The sequence below is a fragment of the Ambystoma mexicanum genome, chromosome 14 (assembly GCF_040938575.1).
Source record: "Ambystoma mexicanum isolate Mex_15411 chromosome 14, UKY_AmexF1_1, whole genome shotgun sequence".
NCBI classification, from domain to species: Eukaryota; Metazoa; Chordata; class Amphibia; order Caudata; family Ambystomatidae; genus Ambystoma; species Ambystoma mexicanum.
The window spans coordinates 667509555-667530857 of record NC_090940.1 but is presented as its reverse complement, the minus strand read 5'-3'; the positions used below and the strand labels follow the sequence as shown (position 1 = coordinate 667530857).

General features: G+C 45.8%; 1 protein-coding gene across 8 annotated transcripts in view; it reads right to left on the bottom strand.

The window, feature by feature from the left end:
- Window positions 1–21303, bottom strand: part of SYNE2 (spectrin repeat containing nuclear envelope protein 2) — a 1840150-nt gene that overhangs the window by 1381205 nt on the left and 437642 nt on the right. For all 8 annotated transcript variants that reach the window (XM_069638223.1, XM_069638224.1, XM_069638227.1 and 5 more), the window contains 2 exons: window positions 7619–7766; window positions 3434–4047 (listed from right to left, as the gene is read on the bottom strand). In XM_069638223.1, coding sequence (XP_069494324.1) covers window positions 3434–4047; window positions 7619–7766 — 762 coding nt within the window. The remainder of the gene's footprint in view (window positions 1–3433; window positions 4048–7618; window positions 7767–21303) is intronic.

The following is a 21303-nucleotide window of genomic DNA, read 5'->3' as shown; positions in this document are numbered from 1 at the left end:
TTGTTCGCTGTTCTGCAGTGTTCTTCCCTTTCAGCATTTCTAGGGGACTGTTTGCTCTTCTGCAGTGGTTACACCTTCCAGAATTTCTAGGGGATTGTTCGCTGTTCTGCAGTGGTCTCACCTTCCAGTATTTCTAGGGGATTGTTCGCTGTTCTGCAGTGGTCTCACCTTCCAGTATTTCTAGGGGATTGTTCGCTGTTCTGCAATGGTCTTCCCTTCCAGCATTTCTAGGGGAATGTTTGCTGTTCTGCAGTGGCCTCACCTTCCAGCATTTCTAGGGGATTGTTCCCTGTTCTGCAGTGGTCTCACCTTCTAGCATTTCTAGGGGATTGTTTGCTGTTCTGCAGTGGTCTCACCTTCTAGCATTTCTAGGGGATTGTTCGCTGTTCTGCAGTGGTCTCACCTTCCAGCATGTCTAGGGGATTGTTCGCTGTTCTGCAGTGGTCTCACCTTCCAGCATGTCTATGGGATTGTTCGCTGTTCTGCAGTGGTCTTCCCTTCCAGCATTTCTTGGGGATTGTTTGCTGTTCTGCAGTGCTAACACTTTCTAGCATTTCTAGGGTATTGTTTGCTGTTCTGCAGTGCTGACACTTTCTAGCATTTCTAGGGTATTGTTCGCTGTTCTACGGTGGTCTCATCTTCAAGCATTTCTAGGGGATTGTTCGCTGCTCTGCAGTGCTCTCACCTTCCAGCATTTCTAGGGGATCGTTCCCTATTCTGCAATGGTCTCACCTTCTAGCATTTCTAGGGGATTGTTTGCTGTTCTGCAGTGGTCTCACCTTCTAGCATTTCTAGGGGATTGTTTGCTGTTCTGCAGTGGCCTCACCTTCCAGCATTTCTAGGGGATTGCTCCCTATTCTGCAGTGGTCTCACCTTCTAGCATTTCTAGGGGATTGTTTGCTGTTCTGCAGTGGTCTCACCTTCTAGCATTTCTAGGGGATTGTTCGCTGTTCTGCAGTGGTCTCACCTTCCAGAATGTCTAGGGGATTGTTCGCTGTTCTGCAGTGGTCTTCCCTTCCAGCATTTCTAGGGGATTGTTTCGTGTTCTGCAGTGCTGACACTTTCTAGCATTTCTAGGGTATTGTTCGCTGTTCTGCAGTGCTGACACTTTCTAGCATTTCTAGGGGATTGTTCGCTTCTCTGCAGTGCTCTCACCTTCTAGCATTTCTATGAGATTGTTCGCTGTTCTGCAGTGGCCTCACCTTCTAGCATTTCTAGGGGATTGTTCGCTGTTCTGCAGTGGCCTCACCTTCCAGCATTTCTAGGGGATTGTACACTGTTCTGCAGTCGTCTCACCTTCCAGCATTTCTAGGGCATTGTGCACTGTTCTGCAGTGGTCTCACCTTCCAGCATTTCTAGGGGATTGTTCCCTGTTCTGCAGTGGCCTCACCTTGCAGCTTTTCTAGGGTATTGTTCACTGTCTTACGGTGGTCTCACCTTCTAGTGTTTCTAGGGGATTGTTCGCTGTTCTGCAGTGGTCTCACCTTCCAGTATTTCTAGGGGATTGTTTGCTGTTCTGCAGTGGTCTCACCTTCCAGCATTTATAGGGGATTGTTCGCTGTTCTGCAGTGGCCTCACCTTCCAGCATTTCTAGGGGATTGTACACTGTTCTGCAGTCGTCTCACCTTCCAGCATTTCTAGGGCATTGTGCACTGTTCTGCAGTGGTCTCACCTTCCAGCATTTCTAGGGGATTGTTCCCTGTTCTGCAGTGGCCTCACCTTGCAGCTTTTCTAGGGTATTGTTCACTGTCTTACGGTGGTCTCACCTTCTAGTGTTTCTAGGGGATTGTTCGCTGTTCTGCAGTGGTCTCACCTTCCAGCATTTCTAGGGGATTGTGCACTGTTCTGCAGTGGTCTCACCTTAGCGTTTCTAGGGGATTGATCACTGTTCTGCAGTGGTCTCAACTTGCTTTGCTGGTCTCCATTGTTCCTCTGACACTACCTTTAAAGCAAAGGGGCTTTGAGCAAATACTACCTGGCTCCAATAAATATTGATAATCGTGAGTACATAACCTTATGGTTTGCCATGGGGAAACCTGCCATACTATCTGTCAGGAAACCCATTCCTAAACCCTGAATATATACACTCCTCTCTGGAGCAACTCTAACTTTCCAAGCTCCCACCTGTCCCCCCATGGGCCAAATCACCAGAGCCTGGCTGCAAGGAAGGATAGCAAAACATAACCAAGCTCCTTTCCATCGACTGCAGTAAATGTACTTCCTTGCACAGAAATACTTTTTCAAGTAACACAACTTAAGCAATGTACATTTGGAGACTTTTTGTTCTACAAGACATAATCAGTTACGTATCTCTCTAAGCAAGAATTAACTATAATTCCATAAAAACCCATACAACAGGGAACGACATCTGAATGTCCAATGTATGCTCAGCAAAAACCATCTTAACTGTCTTCTAAAGAAAATATAACTCAAATGCGTGCATTCGGTAAGGGCTGTGTTGGGGTGCATCGCTGGCGATATAAATGCTGTCTGGACAGAGTTTCATCCCCTTAACTGCAGACTCAACTGTGGGCTATATAAGAAAAAAACCTCAGTACACTAACACACTGAAACACCACCACAACTGCTGGGAGAGCTATGCCTATGTTCGGACAGGTAGAAACACTTTGCAGAGCTAAACAAGTGAAACAATGGTTTGCCATTTCAAGTCACTCACCTTTTGTGGCATTGTCATATTTCCATGTTATACATCTTCTCTCAAAAAACACAGATTTGCAGTCAGAAAGTGCAAAAATCATCTACAGGTGTTGTCCTGAAGAAGACCTATACTGTGCTCCTGCTTCTAGACGAAACACCTGTCAGTCTATTTTTAATATAACAGTATTATTGGCCCTGTATAATGTGTTTAGCATTATAATTCATGAGCTGCTAACTTATTTTAGGCTGTACAAGCCCCAGTTAAACTCTTGATTCACCAGGTTTGGTGAGCCTCATTACAGTACCAACCCACCAAGAAACAATATTCAATTGACATGTTCCACCTTTCGTGTTCTAGACAAAATAGAATGTTTGTATATAATTGAATAACTAAATGACTATCATTTTTTAGGCATCGCACTTAAGAGGAAAGTTAGTGTGTTCAAATATAGACTAAGAGATGGATGCTATGAACTGTACTTCCTCAGCAATTTTGTTCACTAAATATTGAATATAAAATTCAGTAGACTGTCGTAGAAAGTCAAAGACAGAGTGAGCTGCACCACAAGCCCTGTCCTAGAATAATACCTGTTACCAATGCAGAGTGAGTGGACAATACATAGATGTACGGGAGGATAGCTCAGGGGCAACATGCTTGCCTTGGAAGCAACACAAGGTCAATCCCCGGGTCCGCGCTTAGAAAACTCTGGGTATTAAGCACGTTATAAATAACCCATCATATCATGTAGGCCCAAGCGGAACCCAAGTGACCTACCTTAGTTCGACTGCATGGATTGTCGGATCCTTCAAGCCTATCTTGTTTATCTGCCGGTGGATATCCTGTACATTCTTTAAGAGATCGTTGTGTCTTGAGAAGAAGGCTTCCTGTAGCTCCCTCTGCTGTAGCACAGATCTTTGCATCTGTAAAGACCGATGAAGATTATCAAGTTTTTCAGAAAATCCTGCAAGGAGTTTTTCACAGGATGTGCTTCCGCTGCCCTCCGGATCTTCCAAGTTGATGTCAAAGGTCTTCAGGAGCTCATCTAAACCCTTTGCTTTGTCTCTCGTGGAAGATATGTGCTCCCTCAAGGCTTCCACCTTCAGGACATTTTCCTCCAGGGTTCGAGTATCCGTGATCGGAAGATTTGCCGTTTCTTCTGCCACTGATTTTGCATCAGTCAGTGCAAATAAAAAACTTTGAAGGGCCTTCAGGATGGCCTCATTGTTCTGCATTTTATTGCTTGTTTCTTCAAACTGTTTCTTATATTGATAAGCAATGTTGAGGGCCGCTTGGAAGTCTGCTGGATCAACTTCGTCCGCCGCAGAAATATCCGAGGTCTCGAGCTTCTCACATATGTCTATCTGGTCTTCCAGGGAGCTTTGGACATCCTAAAATATGGAAGAAGCAGAAAAGATGAGTGAGGAAGACATTCTGCAGTAATGTACTGATGATGTCATGGATCATAACAGGGGCTGTAAGCATGAATATTTTACTTTACACTTTGAGAAGCAGGGCGTACACGAGATTTCATGAAAATAACAATATATGTCACCTTTCAGAGGAAATTGACTCTTCTCCATTTTATAAAAGTCAGCGGTCACTCTAACATATGTTATTTTATAACGTCTTTTACCTCATTTTATTAAGTGTATTCCTACTCTTGTAACTCTACGTTCATTTTACATTTCTCTGCCTTGCCTTTTGTGATTTCTTGTACCTCCCAATCGGCCCTCTGCTCCCCTTCTGAGAATCAATGTCTATTTCAACTCTGTACACTTCTGACACTCTTTTGTGAGTCACAGATTCCTGTTGGGAGTCCTTGCCCCCTTATTGTATATATTTCCACAGTTGTGTATGTCTATATATCTCTTGTGTGAGGGTTCTGTGATTCTCCTTTTTTGGGAGGTTTTTTTTGTGTGTAGTGTGATGACGTCACTGGTGAGAGGCTAGTGAGATGGGGTTAATGAGTCCCTGGGGCTGGGAACCGCACCAGCTCTGCAATGCTGGTCCTGGGCACAGTATGCAAGGGATCCCGCAGGGTGCAAACTATCTCTAGCCTCATATGCCGTGCAACACAGGAGGCCCAGAGACCACAGCAGTGGCCTAGGAGCTGTCCCAACAATTAGAGAGGACAGGTTTAGGAAGTGAGGAATTCACTGCTTATAAGCCTATTGATAAAGAGTTTTGGGACCCACCTGATCAAATTGACAGGAGACCAGTGTGCGGGCTGCGCTGGCAGCATATCCTGCAAGTCTTCTCCGCATGCGGACACCGGGGTTCACAAATGCCCCGGGACAACATCACACATCATGAATACAGATGTTCAATTGCAGGTTACCTCGGCAGCACAGTCTGCGATTGGCTGAGTAGAAGGAAGAGTTAGTAGATGCTCAGAGGAGCTGAGGAAGAGGAATGACAAGAGACCACTGGATGTAGAAGGAGGTAAAAGTTGGAGGTGATAAGAGGAGTCAAAAAGAGAGACCAAGGAGAAGTGTTGCCAGAGAGGAAAGGGAGAGGAAGACTATGAAAAATCGCAGAGAAGAGGAAAGTGAAGAGGAACATTAACAGGAGGTGGAGAAAGGAGGAGCCGGAGTTTAGCTATCCCAGTAGGTGGACAGATGAGGAGAAACGGGAGGGTAGAATAGGATGAGTTTGTTAGTACTGAAGAGGTATAGGGATGTCAGACCCTGACAAAATGAAGGTAGTTTAGAGAGGGGTAACCCTGGAACCTGAAAAGGGGGTGGCTGCAGATGGAGGAGAAGAAGAAGACAGGAAGAGAGAGTTGGCTTGCAGGCTATAGAACTAGGTTCTCAAGAGAGGGACCTGGAGAGACCTAGCAAGAGACATATAGACAGTTTAAGGGGGCCCCCTGCTCTCCTGTGCTTCAGGGCCTCTGAAATACTGAGTCCAAGGTGACACTGGATACCAGACCAGACAAATGTCTCCACTACACTCTCGAGGTCCAGGAGGTCACCTTTTCGCTGTACTCTACCTACACAAAGCACTGACCCAACACTTTCAGATTCTAGAGACTGAGAGTTTGCCTAAAGACTGAGTTTGATGAGGATGAATCTGGGGCAGCGTTGGAACTGGGCGGGCGGTCGGGAGCGGTGCTCCTCTACCTTTCTTTTTTAAGTTTTACTGTTCCTATACTTTTATTTTAAGAAGAAACTGTTCTGGAATGGTTTAGCTTTACAATGAAAGTGTAGGAAGAAGCTTGCACTGCACTGAACATTCCCTTAAATAGCAGTTATGTTTGTTTGGAGGTTTGGATTGCGCGTGCTGGGTGGGGCATGAACCTGAAACCGCACCTCTGCACACGCAAACCCTGGCTCTTCTATGCTGCAGCCAATGGTGTAGACAGTCTTCCCTAAGCCTTCTGGCACTATTGGAGTCACTGGCCACACGTGTGGAGGTCTTCAGGAAGTGTGTTTGCACACTCCACCTTCAGACCGCATACCTCTCCACAGGGCGCAAGGCCCCTACCTATAGCCATGCATGGTCTCAACTTTGCAGCAATCTGTTGCAGGGTCCCTTTGAGGCCCTAGCTAGTGGCTGCCCCCCTTTCCCTATGGAAACCGGTAAGTACATTCTTAGCTCTGTGTAGCACAGTTATCGCAGTTGCCCATTGACTCTGTACTCTGCTTTCTAGCATACGGGAGGACTTTTTCATATTGATTAAAGGACGTGCTAAATAAGTGAAACCGCTCACCTACCCCGCCTTCATTCAAAGGCCAAAGCTTGACTCTTGATGGGCCTACGTTCAGAGGCTAGGGCTTGACTCTTGATGGGACTACGTTCAGAGGCTAGGACTTGACTCTTGGTGGGCTTATGGTAGAAGCTAGGGCTTGACTCTTGATGGGCCTACGTTCAGAGGCTAGGCCTTGACTCTTGATGGGCCTGCGTTCAGAGGCTAGGGCTTGACTCTTGATGGGCCTACGTTCAGAGGCTAGAGCTTGACTCTTGATGGGCCTACGTTCAGAGGCTAGGGCTTGACTCTTGATGGGCCTGCATTCAGAGGCTAGGCCTTGACTTTTGAAGTCAGTGCTGGTGATTTTACTTTGTCTGTTATCATTTACAATGCCTTTAATATGTTTTAACCATTGCTGTCCTCCCCCACTGTCCCTTGAAACAGAATTACGAGTTTGAAGATAAAGTGGGGGAATTTCCCTCCAGTAAAATGCCGGAGGTAAATCCTCTACTTTACCTCGGAAAATTAAGGGATTAATACATAGTATTATCGCTGGCTGGAAAATGGGGATTTACACCAGCATACCATCACTTGCAATCGGATGGTAGCGCCACGAGACCGAGTGGCGGAACCGGGACACACATTTGGCAGTAAATTGGTGAATTTAGCCGTGAGTTACAGCCAAATGCCTCACGGGGCCCAAAGTCTGTACTTGAAAAGGTGAATGAGTGAGTTACTATAGTTGATGTGCCGGCGAGATTCTTCCAGCCCCACAACACTGGCTTCTTACATTAACACTGCAGTCTCTTCCCCGACTAATGAATATAGGCTCGTCTGACTCTTGCTACTGAACTGAGAGGTCTTGCACCATCCAAGGAAGTCTCCATTGGCTAAACGAATTGGATGCACCAACAGAAAAGCTGATATCGCACAGTGCCATCGCCCTCATATGCAGGACCTACACAAGAGTTCCAAAAATCCAAATCCTTCTCTGCAGCTCTGTGCCATTATAAGGTGAGGTAAATCACAGAAAATAGGCAACATCATGTCAGGATATCTGATGACAGACGCAGAAGAAGAGTTTTGTGAGAGCAAAGAGAGAGCTGGTGACTAAGCGGTGCCTATGGGTTTACAGCAGGCAGAGCAGGCTGCAGAGTGTACACATCTAGAAGCAGCAGATGCCTACAGCGTCACCGTAAATACCATGAGACTGTTAGGACTGAATGGGTTGTGAGCCTGCAGGGACACCGTCCAGAGCTTCGCCGTACCTTGATATCTTGGAATATGGAGTCAATCTCACTCAGTGTAAACTCTTCAGCTTCTTTCTCTTCTGGCTCCTGATTCGATTCACAGAGGAGAGAAACTTCGTGTTCGATCGGCAGGAGGACCTCCAATGCCACCGCCAGTGATTTCATTCTACAGGACCAAGGATAGACCAGAAAGGAATGGTCACATTAAACAAGCTATATTGGGATTCCTCCCTTGCTTAGAACAAATAAACACAGCAGTGTGACTAGACTTAACCTGGTAAAACATTGCTACTCAGATGAAGTGCAGGCAGGTCTCCTTGGATTCTTCAGCCTCCTCCTTGAGCTGTTGCTCTGCCAGCATTGATTCATTGGTACAATGTAGAACGGCATCATTCATTCCCAGCCCTTCCCCACAGTATAAAGAACACTGCCCGTCCCTCCTGATGCCACTACCCTATTATTTCCTAGCAGCAGTTTCAACCAGCACTGTCTCTGCCCCTGGTAATATCTGCAGACCAATAGAAATGGGCCCTGTTAGACCTTCAACAAAGGCCTCGTCTACACACTAAAGATGTACAGTGTGTGTCCTTCTATTTGTGGCATCGGTGTCCTGCCCTAAGGGGGTTTAAATTACATTTCATAAACAGTTTTCTCACCTTAGGGCTTTGCATGCCCATCACATAGAGATCCCAACCCCAGCTGCCTTTCAGAGAGAAGAACAAGTTACTTACCCGTCAAACGTTCTTTCGATTGGATTGTCCTACCATGTATTCCTCATCTTTTGATAATAGTCTTTCCAGCATCAGCTAATTCGGAAAACAAATTCTCGACAGAGGGCGTTGTGCACTGATCACGTCGACTCGATGTCCCTCACGGGCCTCCGTTTCGATGGTCGACGTCATCATCAGTATACGTAGCGTGCGCAGCGCCTGTTGCCTTCAGTTCTGTTTTTCCCTCCTATCCGTAGAGGAATTACCAGCAATAGCATAGACCTTAGTAGCCTCTAAGAGAGCGTACAGTGTAAGGCACGTAAATTCTACAGCGCGGTAGGATGGGAGGTGCAATGAGGAATATGTGGGAGGAATGTACAATTGAAAGAACGTTACCACGGGTAAGTAACTTGCTCTTCGAATGGATTGTGTCCTCCCACGTATTCCTCATCTTTTGATAGACTTCCAAAGCAGTCATAATTTTGGCGGTGGCAGTACGAATTTTGATTTGTCCTTAAGAATGATCATGGACAGAATGAAGGACAGCCTTTCCAAATTCTTCTTCCTGAGTTGAAGTTGAAACCAGACAATAATGTTTCACAAAAGTGTGAATAGAAGACCAAGTGGCTGTCGCACAGATGTCTTTTATTAGTACCCCTCTCTGTAGAGCAGAAGATGTTGCCCTGCCCCTTGTGGAGTGGGGCCTAAGGCCTTCCAGAGGATTCTTACCAGCTAGTCTGTAACATTCCCCAAAAGCTAGAATAAACCATCTGGATAGGGTTTGCTTTGTCACTGCCAAACCTAATTTGTGACCAATATAGCCAATGAACAACTGGTCATCCCGGCGAATTTTGGACATTCTTGAGATATAGAAACTGAGAGCCCCTCTCGGTTTCAGTCTATGTAACCTCTCCTCTTCCTTTACACGATGAGGAGGCAGGTAAAACGTTGGTAAAATTATTTTCTGTGTTAAATGGATATCAGAGACTATTTTCGGCAGAAAAGAAGGTTTCACCTTGAGAATAACTTTGTCCTTATAGAAAGTAATGTATGGAGGTTTATAGGAAAGTGCCTGCAACTCGCTCACCATGCGGGCTGACGTTATTGCTACTAACAAAATTGTTATGAATGTTTATTGTCTTAATGGACATGAATGCATTGGTTCAAAAGGGATGCATGTTAGGAATTTAAGCACAAACTTTAGATCCCATACAGGGACTTGAAAGGGCATAGGTGGAAACACATTAGTGAGCCCCTTAAGAAACTGAATGATTAAGGGGATTTTTAAGTATGAGGTTTCCTCTAAAGAACACTTGAAAATTGAAAGCGCTGCCAGATAACCCTTTATTGTTCCAGCCTGGAGCCCCAGATATGCCAAGTGTAACAAAAAGGATAACACCACTGGTGTATCGCAATGAAAAGGATACACATTATTATCCCTACACCAGTTGCTGAATTCATTCCAGAGTCAGCAGCACAAGGATTTAGTTGCTGGCATTGTGGCCGAAAGCAAAATCTCTGTTATGTAATCCAGGAGGTGCCAATCCTTATATCTTAACCTCTCAGAAACCATGCATGAAGGTTGAGAGTCTTGACCTCTGGATGGAGAACCCGACCGTGGAATACATATTGGATGGAAGATGGACATGTCCAGAAGGTCCGGGTACCACGTCCTCCTGGCCCAATCCAGGGCAATTAGGATCATGGGTTTCGCAAACTTTCACAACCTCCTGATCACATGAGGAATGACAGGGACTGGAGGAAACGCATACAGGAGTGGAAACTCACAGTCCACTACGAACGCATCTCCTAGAGCTCCTCTTGCGGGAAATTCCGTGGAACAGAACAGTTTGCACTTCCAGTTGACACTGGTCGCAAAACAGATCCATTGGAGGGGTTCCCCAAAGGGTGGAGATCTCTTGAAGGACTTCCTGAGCTAGTTCCCACTCATGGGAGACTGTGCTCTGCCTGCTCAGAGTGTCTGCCGCTGTGTTCTTCTCTTCGGCTAGGTGAACTGCTGATAGTGAGATCCCTTCTTGGATTGCCCAGTACCAGAGCTGCATTGCCTCTCTGCACAGTGGCAGTGATCCTACGCCTCCTCTTTTTTTGAGGTAGTGCATGGCCACTGTGTTGTCCACCATTATCAGGGCATTCTTCCCCCGCACAGAGGGCAGAAAATCCTTCAGTGCTAGTCTGATTGGCCTCAGCTGCATAAGGTTGATATGTAGTTGGGACTCTGATGGAGACCAACGACCGCTGATTGTCAGATCGTTGGCGTGGGCTCCCCACCCCGTGAGTGAGTTGTCCAGTCCGTCACTACTGTTATCTGCAGACACGGTTGCCATAAAGGTTCTCTTTTCAGAATGTTCTCCTGGCAGGCCCCCCACAGAAGATCCTGTGAGACTCTGCTTGGGATTTATAGGAGGTCTGACATCCTTCCTGACAATTGGGACCACTGAGTCCTGAGAGCCCATTGGAGAGATCTCATTCTCAGGCGAGCCTCTGGCACCAGGAAAATGCAGGATGCCATGAGGCTGAGCAACCTCAGAAAATTGAAGGCCGGTAGATATTGAGCATTCTGGAATTTGGTGACCATCTGCAGAATGTCTTGAGCCCTCACTGCTGGTGGCGAGGCTTTTCCCAGGGATGCATCCAGGACTGCTCCAATAAACTGGAGTCTTTGTGATGGTATCATGTTTGACTTCTTGAAGTTGAGGGAGAAGCCCAGTCTGTGGAGGGAGTGGCAGGTGATGTTGAGATATTCCAAGGCCTGTTCTGGGGAACGTGCCCTGATCAGCCAATTATCCAGGTAGGGGTAGACGTGAATCCCCCCTCTCCTGAGACTCACGGCCACCACCGCCATTAACTTGGTGAAAAGCCTTGGGGTGGAGGTCAACCCGAATGGCATAACTCTAAACTGATAGTGAGAATTGCCAATCGCGTACCTCAGGTACTTCCTGTGCTTGGGATGGATTGGCACATGAAAAGTAAGCATCCTGAAGGTCCAATGAAACCAGTCAGTCCTGAAGCTGAGGTGCCTGAAGGATCTGAGAAAGGGTCGCCATCTTGAACTTGTCCTTCCTGAGGAATTTGTTCAAATTTCTCAAGTCCAAAATGGGTCTCAATCCTCTGTCCTTTTTGGGGATTAGTAAGTATGGGAAGTACCAACCCTTGTCTTGTTCCTCTCTGCTACAGGTACTGGTTCTATAGCACCTTTCTCTAGCAGGGTCAGCATTTCCTGCATAAGGAGCGGATCTGGAATCTTGAAACAGTTGTTCCCCGGTGGTGGATTCGAAGGCCTTTTTAGAAAGGGAAGGCACTAACCCTGGTCTCCCGTTTCCACTGCCCATTGCATATGAAGTAATGCCCCACCATTCTTTCAGATGCTTGGAGAGCCTGCCTCCTACCGGGTTCTGGTGTTTCAAGGTCCCAGAGAGGTTTTGAGGTGGCTGAAGCATTGACTGGGGGCAAAGTAGGTGTTGCTTGGGCGGACTTAGTACCTCTCCCTTGTCCACCATGAGAGAATCTGTCTGGCCTCAATGACTGGCCTGTCCTCTGCCTCTCAAAACTGAGGAATAGAGATGAATCGAATCGAAAGGATTTACCCCTCCAAGACGATGTACTGGGGTAAGAATGCTGAGTCTGTCTGATCGTGGCACTGAGAGACTTAGCTGCTGCTTTAGAGGTCTGCAGCTTTTCCAGACTTTCATCAGCCTTGCTGCCAAACAGCCTTGAGCCTCAAAGGGCTTATTCAGAAGCCTAGACTGTACATCTGTGCAAATCCAGACTTTTTCAACCACACAAACCTGAGCAGCACGGTACTAGTTGCCATGGATCTGCTAATACTATCTGCAGTCTCCAGATCTGACTGAAGGCACTCACATATTGCCTCCTTACCACCCGTCTTACCCTTCAGGAATGTGGTCAGCCACCATTGCTAGGCAATCCCACAGGGTGAACCTAGACTTTGACAAGGCACAGGTGGCATTAGCCGATTTCAAAGCCATACTACCAGCAGTGAAGATTTTATGTGCCCAATCGTCCACCCGCTTGTCATCCTTGTCCAGAGGGATAATCGTGTGTGTAGATTGTTTGGTGTACATGGCTGCTTGAACTACTTACATTTCCGGTGTTGGGTGTTCAGTTGAGTATTCTGGATCACTGCTGGATGGTCTATAGTTTCTAGAGAAGTTTTTGTTTACTGCCGAAGCAGTCTCTGGAGAGTCCCAATTTGCTGCAACTCTTTTTTGGAGCGCCACATGGAAAGGTAACATTTAATCTCCTTGGTCTAATATGTCAGTCCAATCATCCTGCTCAAATGGAGGAGTAGGTCTACTCCACCCCAAACATTCCACCACCTTGCTCATTAGCTGTCTCTATGAGGCATCAGCATGGTCAGAGGGTTCTGGCTTTCCAAATTCTAATTCTGGTGATGTATCCACAAGACTGGCTGCCTGTAGATTCTCACACAAATCTTTCATTTTAGACTCTTCTGAAATTAATGCATCTGGTACATTTGAGGTCTAATCTAAAAAAACGAACTCCAAATTACAAATCCTTTAACATTGACAATAACATCATTAAGGTCCTGCCGGCGGTTAAAACGTTAGGATTCTACCTGGACTCCTCTCTCAACCTAAAAAAGCAAGTTAACTCTCTCTCCTCTACTACTGTCTACACTTGCAAATTAATCCGAGCCGCTAGACCATTCCTGTCCAAAGACAGCTGCATTACCCTGGCAAATGCGCTCATCATGTCCCGACTTGATTACTGCAATGCCCTATACTCAGGAGCCAACAAGTATGTCACTGACAAACTTCAAAGATTGCAGAACAACGCTCTTACAGCAGCGTTGAACATACCTCATAGAGAGCATATCTCTAAATTTAGGAAAGAGGCCCACTGGCTAAAAATAAAAGACAGAATCTTCTTTAAAACTATATCCCACACCTCCAAATGTCTCAACGCACTAGCACCTCCCTACCTTTTGGAAAAAATCACAAGGAAAACTGCCACCAGACCACTGAGATCTGCCAATACCTTCCTGCTTGACACTCCCAGATTTAAACGCGCTACAGCAGGAGGAACTAGCTTCCCAGTCAAAGCTGCAAAAGCATGGAACACACTCCCTACTGACCTTAGATGCCCTCTTCCGTGCACCAGTTTCAGAATTAACGCCCTCAAATGGCTTTGCTCGAATGACCTATAACATCTCTCTTTCCTGACTTGCACAACCCAAACTCTTATGACACACTTTCCTGCTCTCCCAAGTGCAACCATAGGCCACCCATCTGGTGTTTAACTTCATTTTCTGTAGTATACGCTATCTTTAAAAATAGCTGTCACCAATCTTGCACTGCATTTGTCTCCCATACTGCAATGTAATCTACGTAATCTATGTAATCTATGTAATTTATGCACGTACCAACTATGTAACACTGTAACTAAGCTTTGAGTATTCTTGTACCACTGCGCTCGGCTGCCCTTGGGCTTGGTGCGCATTATTAAATAAATAAACAAACAAACAAACAAACAAACAAACAAACAAAGAAATTGCAGGTGGAGTGTTATCTGAAGGCTCGCGGTCTTCATATATTAATGTTAAGGACTTGAAGAAATCGTTTTTTGGCATGGGCTTATATGCTTTTCCTGCTTCAGTGGAGGCTTCAACAGCTTCAATAAAGATGATTTGGCACTGGAGTCGACGGCTCTGACATCAATGTAATTGGTTCAATTACCGTCAAAGTTGTCGACTTTTTCTTCTTTGAAGGAATCTTCGAAGGACTGGATTCTCGACTTGTCAAAGCCCTCAGCGATTTTTCATCAGATCGAGGTTTTGATGGCTCTCGATGCTTATGTCCCGGACTCAAAGGTTCACTGGGTTAGTCTTTGACTTCCCTTTGTCATCTTTATGCAGAGAGACAGGGGCTTGGTCTTCACCTTCTCTTTCGAGGGGGTCGGGACGCCTTGTCGAACATTTTAATCCGAAACGTATCCCACTTGGAGTTGGATTTGGTCAGGCATATGATTCTCTCGGGAGAGGAATTATTTGACGTTGAAGGAGATCTGTGTCGTCTTTTCTCTTCCTTCTTAGAAGAAGGCAAAGAATGACGGGATCGAATATTTGATCGAGATCTTTTGGATTTTTTTCGATGAGGAGATTCTCGCGACTCATTAGATTTTCTCTTCTTTTAAATATTCGAAGGTGACTTCGAGGGGGTCCTACCCACCGCTAGTTTAGCTTTACGGTCCCTTAGAGCTTTTTTGGTCATTGCCTGACAGGAATTACACTCCAAAGTGTGATGTTCTGTGCAGAGACATTACAGACATATGCAGTGGGGGTTGGTGATTGACATTTTTACCCCACAATCTTGACACTTCTTGAAACCTCTCTTAGGCGTTGATGGAGTGGTGTAGAGGAGGTCCCAGATATGGCCTGCACTCCAGCCACCCATTCTGAAGTACCAGGAACGTACACACCGAGATATGTGACATATGATGAACAAATAAACCAGCAGAGAGCCGCACTAGGGCTCTGCCCAGTGCCCATCAGAAGAGCAATGCCTATTGAAGTGCCAATAACCAGACAACCATGGGCAGTAAGGTACCCATTGAGACAGCCTTACCAACAAATGACACGAAACGAAGACTGTTTAAACACTGTCCCAGAAGAAACTCAAAAAGCTTTAATTGAAGACGAATGGTGACGTCACAAGGGCCTGGACAGACATACAGATGAATGAAACGACTACCAAAGGATGACACACAAAGACGAAATGTTATGAATAAGGATTTAATTGACTTAGAATAAGAGACGATGTTGAAATATAAAGAAACTCAAACGGTAAACCAATTAACGGCTGTGCATATGCTTGAACGCAAGATGCTAAGAAAACAGTGCGGCTTGCTATGCTTAGTAGGAGAATAGAGCGGCAAGCGCCAACTATGTATCTATCTACCTCAACGAGCACATTATATAGGTGCGAATCCACTTTATACAATAGCAGAATTAGACCCAGGTTACTAGGGGTCGAACAGGCCAGAATTCATATCCCAGCAAAAGCAAGAAGAGACAGCGGAATTGAAACTCAGCAAGAAGCAGCTCATGACTGGGAATTTGAAGTCAAACCAAGGAAGGAAGGCGAGCAGCAACTTCGGAGAATCGAAACTTATGAGCAGAGCAGCCTGTCCCGTGAAGGTTGAGATAAGGAGGCCCAGGCAGGTGGCGAGGCCGAAATGAGAATCAAATGCGCAAATAGAAGGAAAACAAAGCAGATTCACAGTGTACTAACACGTGACCAGCCGAGCATGAAGAGGTACCAAAGAGGTCTGATGTCACCCAAAATCAGAAGATGCCATAACTTCTCCTGATAAGAAGCTACAGTTTTGAGGCCGAACACAGCCAACTAATTAACACATAGCAATAAAACACTGATTGATGGAAGGGAGGCAGGGTGAATCTTGGGGCATACTGCATCTGGGTGACCATTCTGCATGCTGCTAATTAAAGTGGAGATTTATGCCTAGGGGTGTAACTGACCCAATCACAATGGACCAAATAATCTAGGGTCCTATAGCTAGTAGAACCAATGAGACGTCATACTTTTAGTGACGTTTGGCATGAGTGATGTAGAGGGATGGGCACCCGATAAGAGTTATCCAATCCTCACACTCCGTTACCATTTACAGATATAACACCTATACTTAAGTTACCCTTTCTAACCAATAGAATTGCATGACAAATATTTGAGTGTTACACGTCAATGATGACAAATTCTTTTGCTATAACTATTGCTGTTCGAATGAAGTTCTTGGGAGTTGCAGCGAGAAGGACTATCGCATCACTGTTGATTTCCATGTTTCCCCGTTTTTTGTACTTGTCATTAAACAGACTCCCATTTGCCAAACCATTCAGTTGTCCTTATTGATTGGTGTTGGAGTAAGAGAATCCCGCACCCCATCCACCTCAAGGTGCAGCTATCTCGTCTTAAAGTACTCGAGGGTGAGCCTTGATCCTATGGGCCCGTCAGAGGTCACTCCCCCTCCTGTACACTTGGCAGCAGAGGATGGTTAAAACCATCGATTATTGATTATTGATTATTGATTATTGATTATTGACAAGACACTTATTGATCGTCGACACAAAGTAACTCTAGGTCTTCGGCAATATCACGAGTCCTTCACCATTTGGCTGAGTAGACTGTGAAGCTTCACATGGACAATGGTAGTATAAGTGAACCAAAACTGTAGTGGGCCTGAAGGGACATGTTTTAAAAACATAACCCTTCCCATTCCTACGGGCAGCGGATCAGGCGAAAGACTGAAGGAGGCGGTGATCCCGAGGGTCCAGAGAGGAACGATGCGAACAGTGAGTGAAATAAAAAATTGAGTGCTTTGGCAAATGTCATAGGCTTTAGAACAAGTGAAGGGAAAAGGTAACTGAGGGAGGAGGGAAACACAAAATAATTAGAAGTGGAGAAGACTGTATATATATATAAGGGAATAATGACTCGAGAATAATTGGATAAATATAGGATACCGGGGTAGACACCTGAGAAGACATAGGATACCGGGATAGACACCCGAGAAGAGATAGGATACTAGGGCGGGCAGGCACCTGAGAAGAGAGAGGATACCACGGCGGACAACTGAGAAGTGAGAGGATTCACCTTATTCCTGCGCTTTAATATAGCGGTCGGAAGAAACGTGAACTCAGAGCCCCACATAATAGGGGACGACGAGGCTACCACCACGTTTAAAGACGCCGTGAACAGGGTTTGTTTAAACTCAATGCCGGGATAAAAATTAGAGGCAGAGATATTTGTGTCCTGCTGGTGTCTGTCTAGTCTGTTAAATGTCTGTCGTACATGTTCTGTTATGTGTCACATGTAAGGAATTTTGTCTCTTTGTTGTTTAGAACTGATTAGGATTTTACGCGATTCTATGGTTGGGAGTGAATCGCACACGAATTGATGTTTTTGAGTAAAATTGATGATATAAAAGATTTTGGCGGGAAAAATTGGGTTGGAGCTTGCGATATTTGGTGCTCGCTCATATTGTTGGAAGTATTGAAGTTGCATGAAAGTATTGAAAAGTATTGTATAAGAGGAACTGAAACAGATTTAAGCATGGAAGACATTACTCCATTAGCACACTTATGCAAACAGCTGCCGAAACACGCATCTAAGCTAAAGAAATATAGCACCGAGTAGGTTAAGGGTCCCGCCAACAAGATGTTTATGCCGTGGCCACAAAATGGGTCTTTATCTAAAGCCGTCTTACAGCATATGACAACTTACTTGCATGCCACATATATAGGCAAGAAACTAGAGAAACACCTTGCTGTTCTAGAACTTTGGAAAATGTTCGAACAGTCAAAGGAGGAAGAGCCACCTGCAGACTGGATATTAAATGTATGCACGGAGAGGGGTGAGACGCCTACCGCGCCACCTGCCCCGCCTGAGACAGAAGCCGAGGGAAGTAAGCCTGAGAGACTCTACCCATTAAGGGAGCTTAAAGCAGCCACAGGGTATAGCAACCATGCATATGAGTCACCTCCATACAGTAGTGACGAAAATAAAGGGAAGGATAAGGACAAGAATCTTACTTCTGCAGACCCGAGGGACAAGGGGAGACGCGATGATGAAGGGAAGGATCAGGCACAGACAAGTGCATCTCTCGAGAAGGAGAGAGAGGGAAAGAAGTGGAAAGTAAGTGAAGACAGAACTGATGAGATAGCATTCACAAAAGACGAATGGATGGGAGGACAAATATTATTGAAACTCAATGGGAAAGGAAGTGATGATGTGAGACCTAAAGAGAGGTTAGATGAGGCACAGAGAAAGGAGAAAGAGAAGGAGTTAAGGGACGAAAGGATAAGAAGGAAAGATAGGCCGAGGCGAGAACAGCTATATCGCAAAGAGCAAGAAAAGCAGCTTGATCGCAAACAGAGAGCAGCCTATGACCACGACAGACAAAAACAGCAAAGGTTGGAAGAAGAGCAAAGGGTACGTGAAAAAAGGATAAGGAGACGAAGAGATGAGGAAGTTCGAAGGGCAGATAAACGTAGAAATTAATTAAAAGAGAAGGGAAGAAGACAGAGTCAGAGAAGAGGCGCGGAAGCACAAAGAATTTGATGATGATATTTAACGTAAACATAGACAGAGGGCACGCGATCTCGAATATTTGGTGAGGGAAGTTAGTGTTAGACTGGGAAGACATTGAAGAATTATTTCCTGCGTACGACTCAGTACCAGGCCCGCCTAGGGCAAATATTGGAGATGACTTCGACACCAGAAGCATCGGGGAAACGATTGATAAAATATATGATGAAATGGGGCTAGAACAAATATCCCAAGGAGAGGGGGAAGACGAGCGCTTGGAAAGCACTCAGCTGTATGACTCTTAGGATGTCACCCGAAGTAGTGGGAGTAGGAAGCTGTGCCTGGACAGATTAGAAATCAGTAGAAACGAGGATGACACAAGGAGTTGCATGAATTGGGAACAATCAATGTCCGACTCCGGAGAGGAGATGGAGCGCGAGGCAAATGAAGAAGGGAGATGGTGCGAAAAGCGGCTCCCAAGGGACAAAGGGGTACGATGGTCAGATGTTAGCGAGTGTGCACCGAGGACATTAGAGTCTGCCACACAGTCTGACCGGCATGAAGGAACACCCCATGGTCAGAGGGGGGTGCCGTCACCAGCCTATGTAGACGGATTGAGGACATTGCCAGGTAGACGGCGATGCATGAATATTACCCCTGCGATAGACAGGAGAGCTATGAGAGAAGAGAAAGAAGGCTGTGCATTCCAATTTCCGCTACTAGAAAAGGGGGGAGCAAGACCACAATATATTCCATGGCCACACATGGATCGAGAAAACCTGAAGAACAAGCTCCCAATGCTGACATCGGGAGCCGGAAAGTGGATATATGAGTTAAAAAAAATGACAGGTGGAATCACGCTGGCTATAGGGGTCATTAAGGGCCTCCTGATCTCCATACTTGGTGAGAGAGCAGACGATGTGTGGACACAGGCAGGGTACCATGATGTAACCACAATTGCAGAGCAGCAGTATGGAAAGCGCTACGAATGCTGTACCCAGACACTTCCGATATGGGAGCTATAATGACTCGAAAAATGAAGAAGGAGTCAGAAGATCTGTTAATTTATATGCAGAATTTCCAAGACGTGTGGGTGCTCGAAACGCATGAATCTTGGACGAAATCTATACCGGTATTTTACCACATATTGTGCCAAGGGTTGCCAGAACCAGTGCAGAAACAGCTCAAGAAATTGGTAGGAGTTGAGGCTAAACCATGGGCCGAAATACAGTTGACTATCGCACATTGCTGTAAATTGTTGCAAGAAAAGAACCGAAAAAAGGAGGCAACTCGAAAGGATGAGGAAGAGAAGCTGGTGCAAAAGAAATTATCGAAGTATGCTCTCGAAGGAGCCATGCTAACTAACCCAGCTAAACAAAACATGCAACAGGTGGCTAATCCACAACAGAACAACCTGGGTAACGTAGGATTATACCCGAGGGGGGAAGAAGATTTAGAGGAAGAGGACGGCAGAGCAATCAGAGAGGTTTCCAAAGTAATCAAGGAGGCTTTCAAAACGTGCAAATGGGTAATCCAGATATGTCAAATGGACAAATAATCTGACCATCGCCAGTATGTTGGCTATGTGGAATGACAGGGCATTTGGCACGCACGTGCAGAAATCAAGGCCTGTGGCAGAATAGCAAAGGAATGGGAGCAGGCAGAGCGAATCCACCTGTAGTCTCACAACTGGGCGTTGCGCAGAATCACACGGTGCAGCAGCAAGCGCCAGGTGTGCAGCAAGGTGCACAACAAGGGGTACAAACACAGAACATGGGACATTTTCACAAGGACAAACCCAACAGACACCATTGCACATATCACACACGACTAGCACAGGGCAGGCCCAGAACCCTGGAAGGGGAAACAACACTGGGAATGGGGAAAATCTGCAAGTGCACAGTGGGCCAAACTTATATATGAACTAGGAGATCTCACTGGGAACCCTGATGTACTCTATCCTATCAGTGACACCAGATCCTCATAGGGAACCTAGGGTGAATGTTATTATAGGGGGTAAAGAATATTCCTTCCTACTGGACACGGGTGCAACACGTTCGTGCATACGTGAAGGCAAGTTTTCCTTGTCCGGCGAGGCCATAAATGCTCAGAGTTTTACAGGAGCTCACAGTCGAGTTCCCTTTACAGACGCACTCCCAGTCTCCATAGGAGAGTGTGAAATAAATGTACCTTTATTATATTCACATCAGACCCCAGTAAACATTTTGGGTCGAGACTTAATGACAAAATTGAACATGACAATCTCGTTCACGGAGGAGGGCATAGTATGCTCCACTCCAGGAATGCATTATTCAAACGTACGCGAAATGATTAGAGCATATTCAGGACACATAGCCATGAGAGCTATACCTCTGGAGCCAGAAGTTTTCGCATACGGCATGCGTGTACTTATGGCGGGATTGCCAGGCCTTGCAGACAAGGTCATGAGAACCCCCGATTCATTTTTATTCAGACCAAGGATACCTATGCATGAGGAAGAGGGACAAGTATTTCCCTTAATGATACACGCAGCCGCAGTACGAGGGAAGGTAGTATTGGTTGAAGGGTACGACGATGAAGGCAGACAATGGTGCGCGATTATCGCCATTGAAGAAGGCTATCGAGTGACTGACGTCACCGATGACGATGTGTTTGAAGAGCAACCAGACTCAGAAGAGACAAGGGTGGAAGTTAGTCTCGTATTTTGGGTAAAAATTATCAAAAGAGAAGTGCCTCAGAGAATGATGTTGGTGCTGAAGCGTCGGAATATTTTGTTGACGACATGGCCCAGTTGCCTGTCCCAGTATGGACTACAGGACACTATGGCGTAGGCCTCTTGAAGGGGGTGGGAGAAGTGAAAATTAAGCTGAAACCAGGAGCAATTTTACAG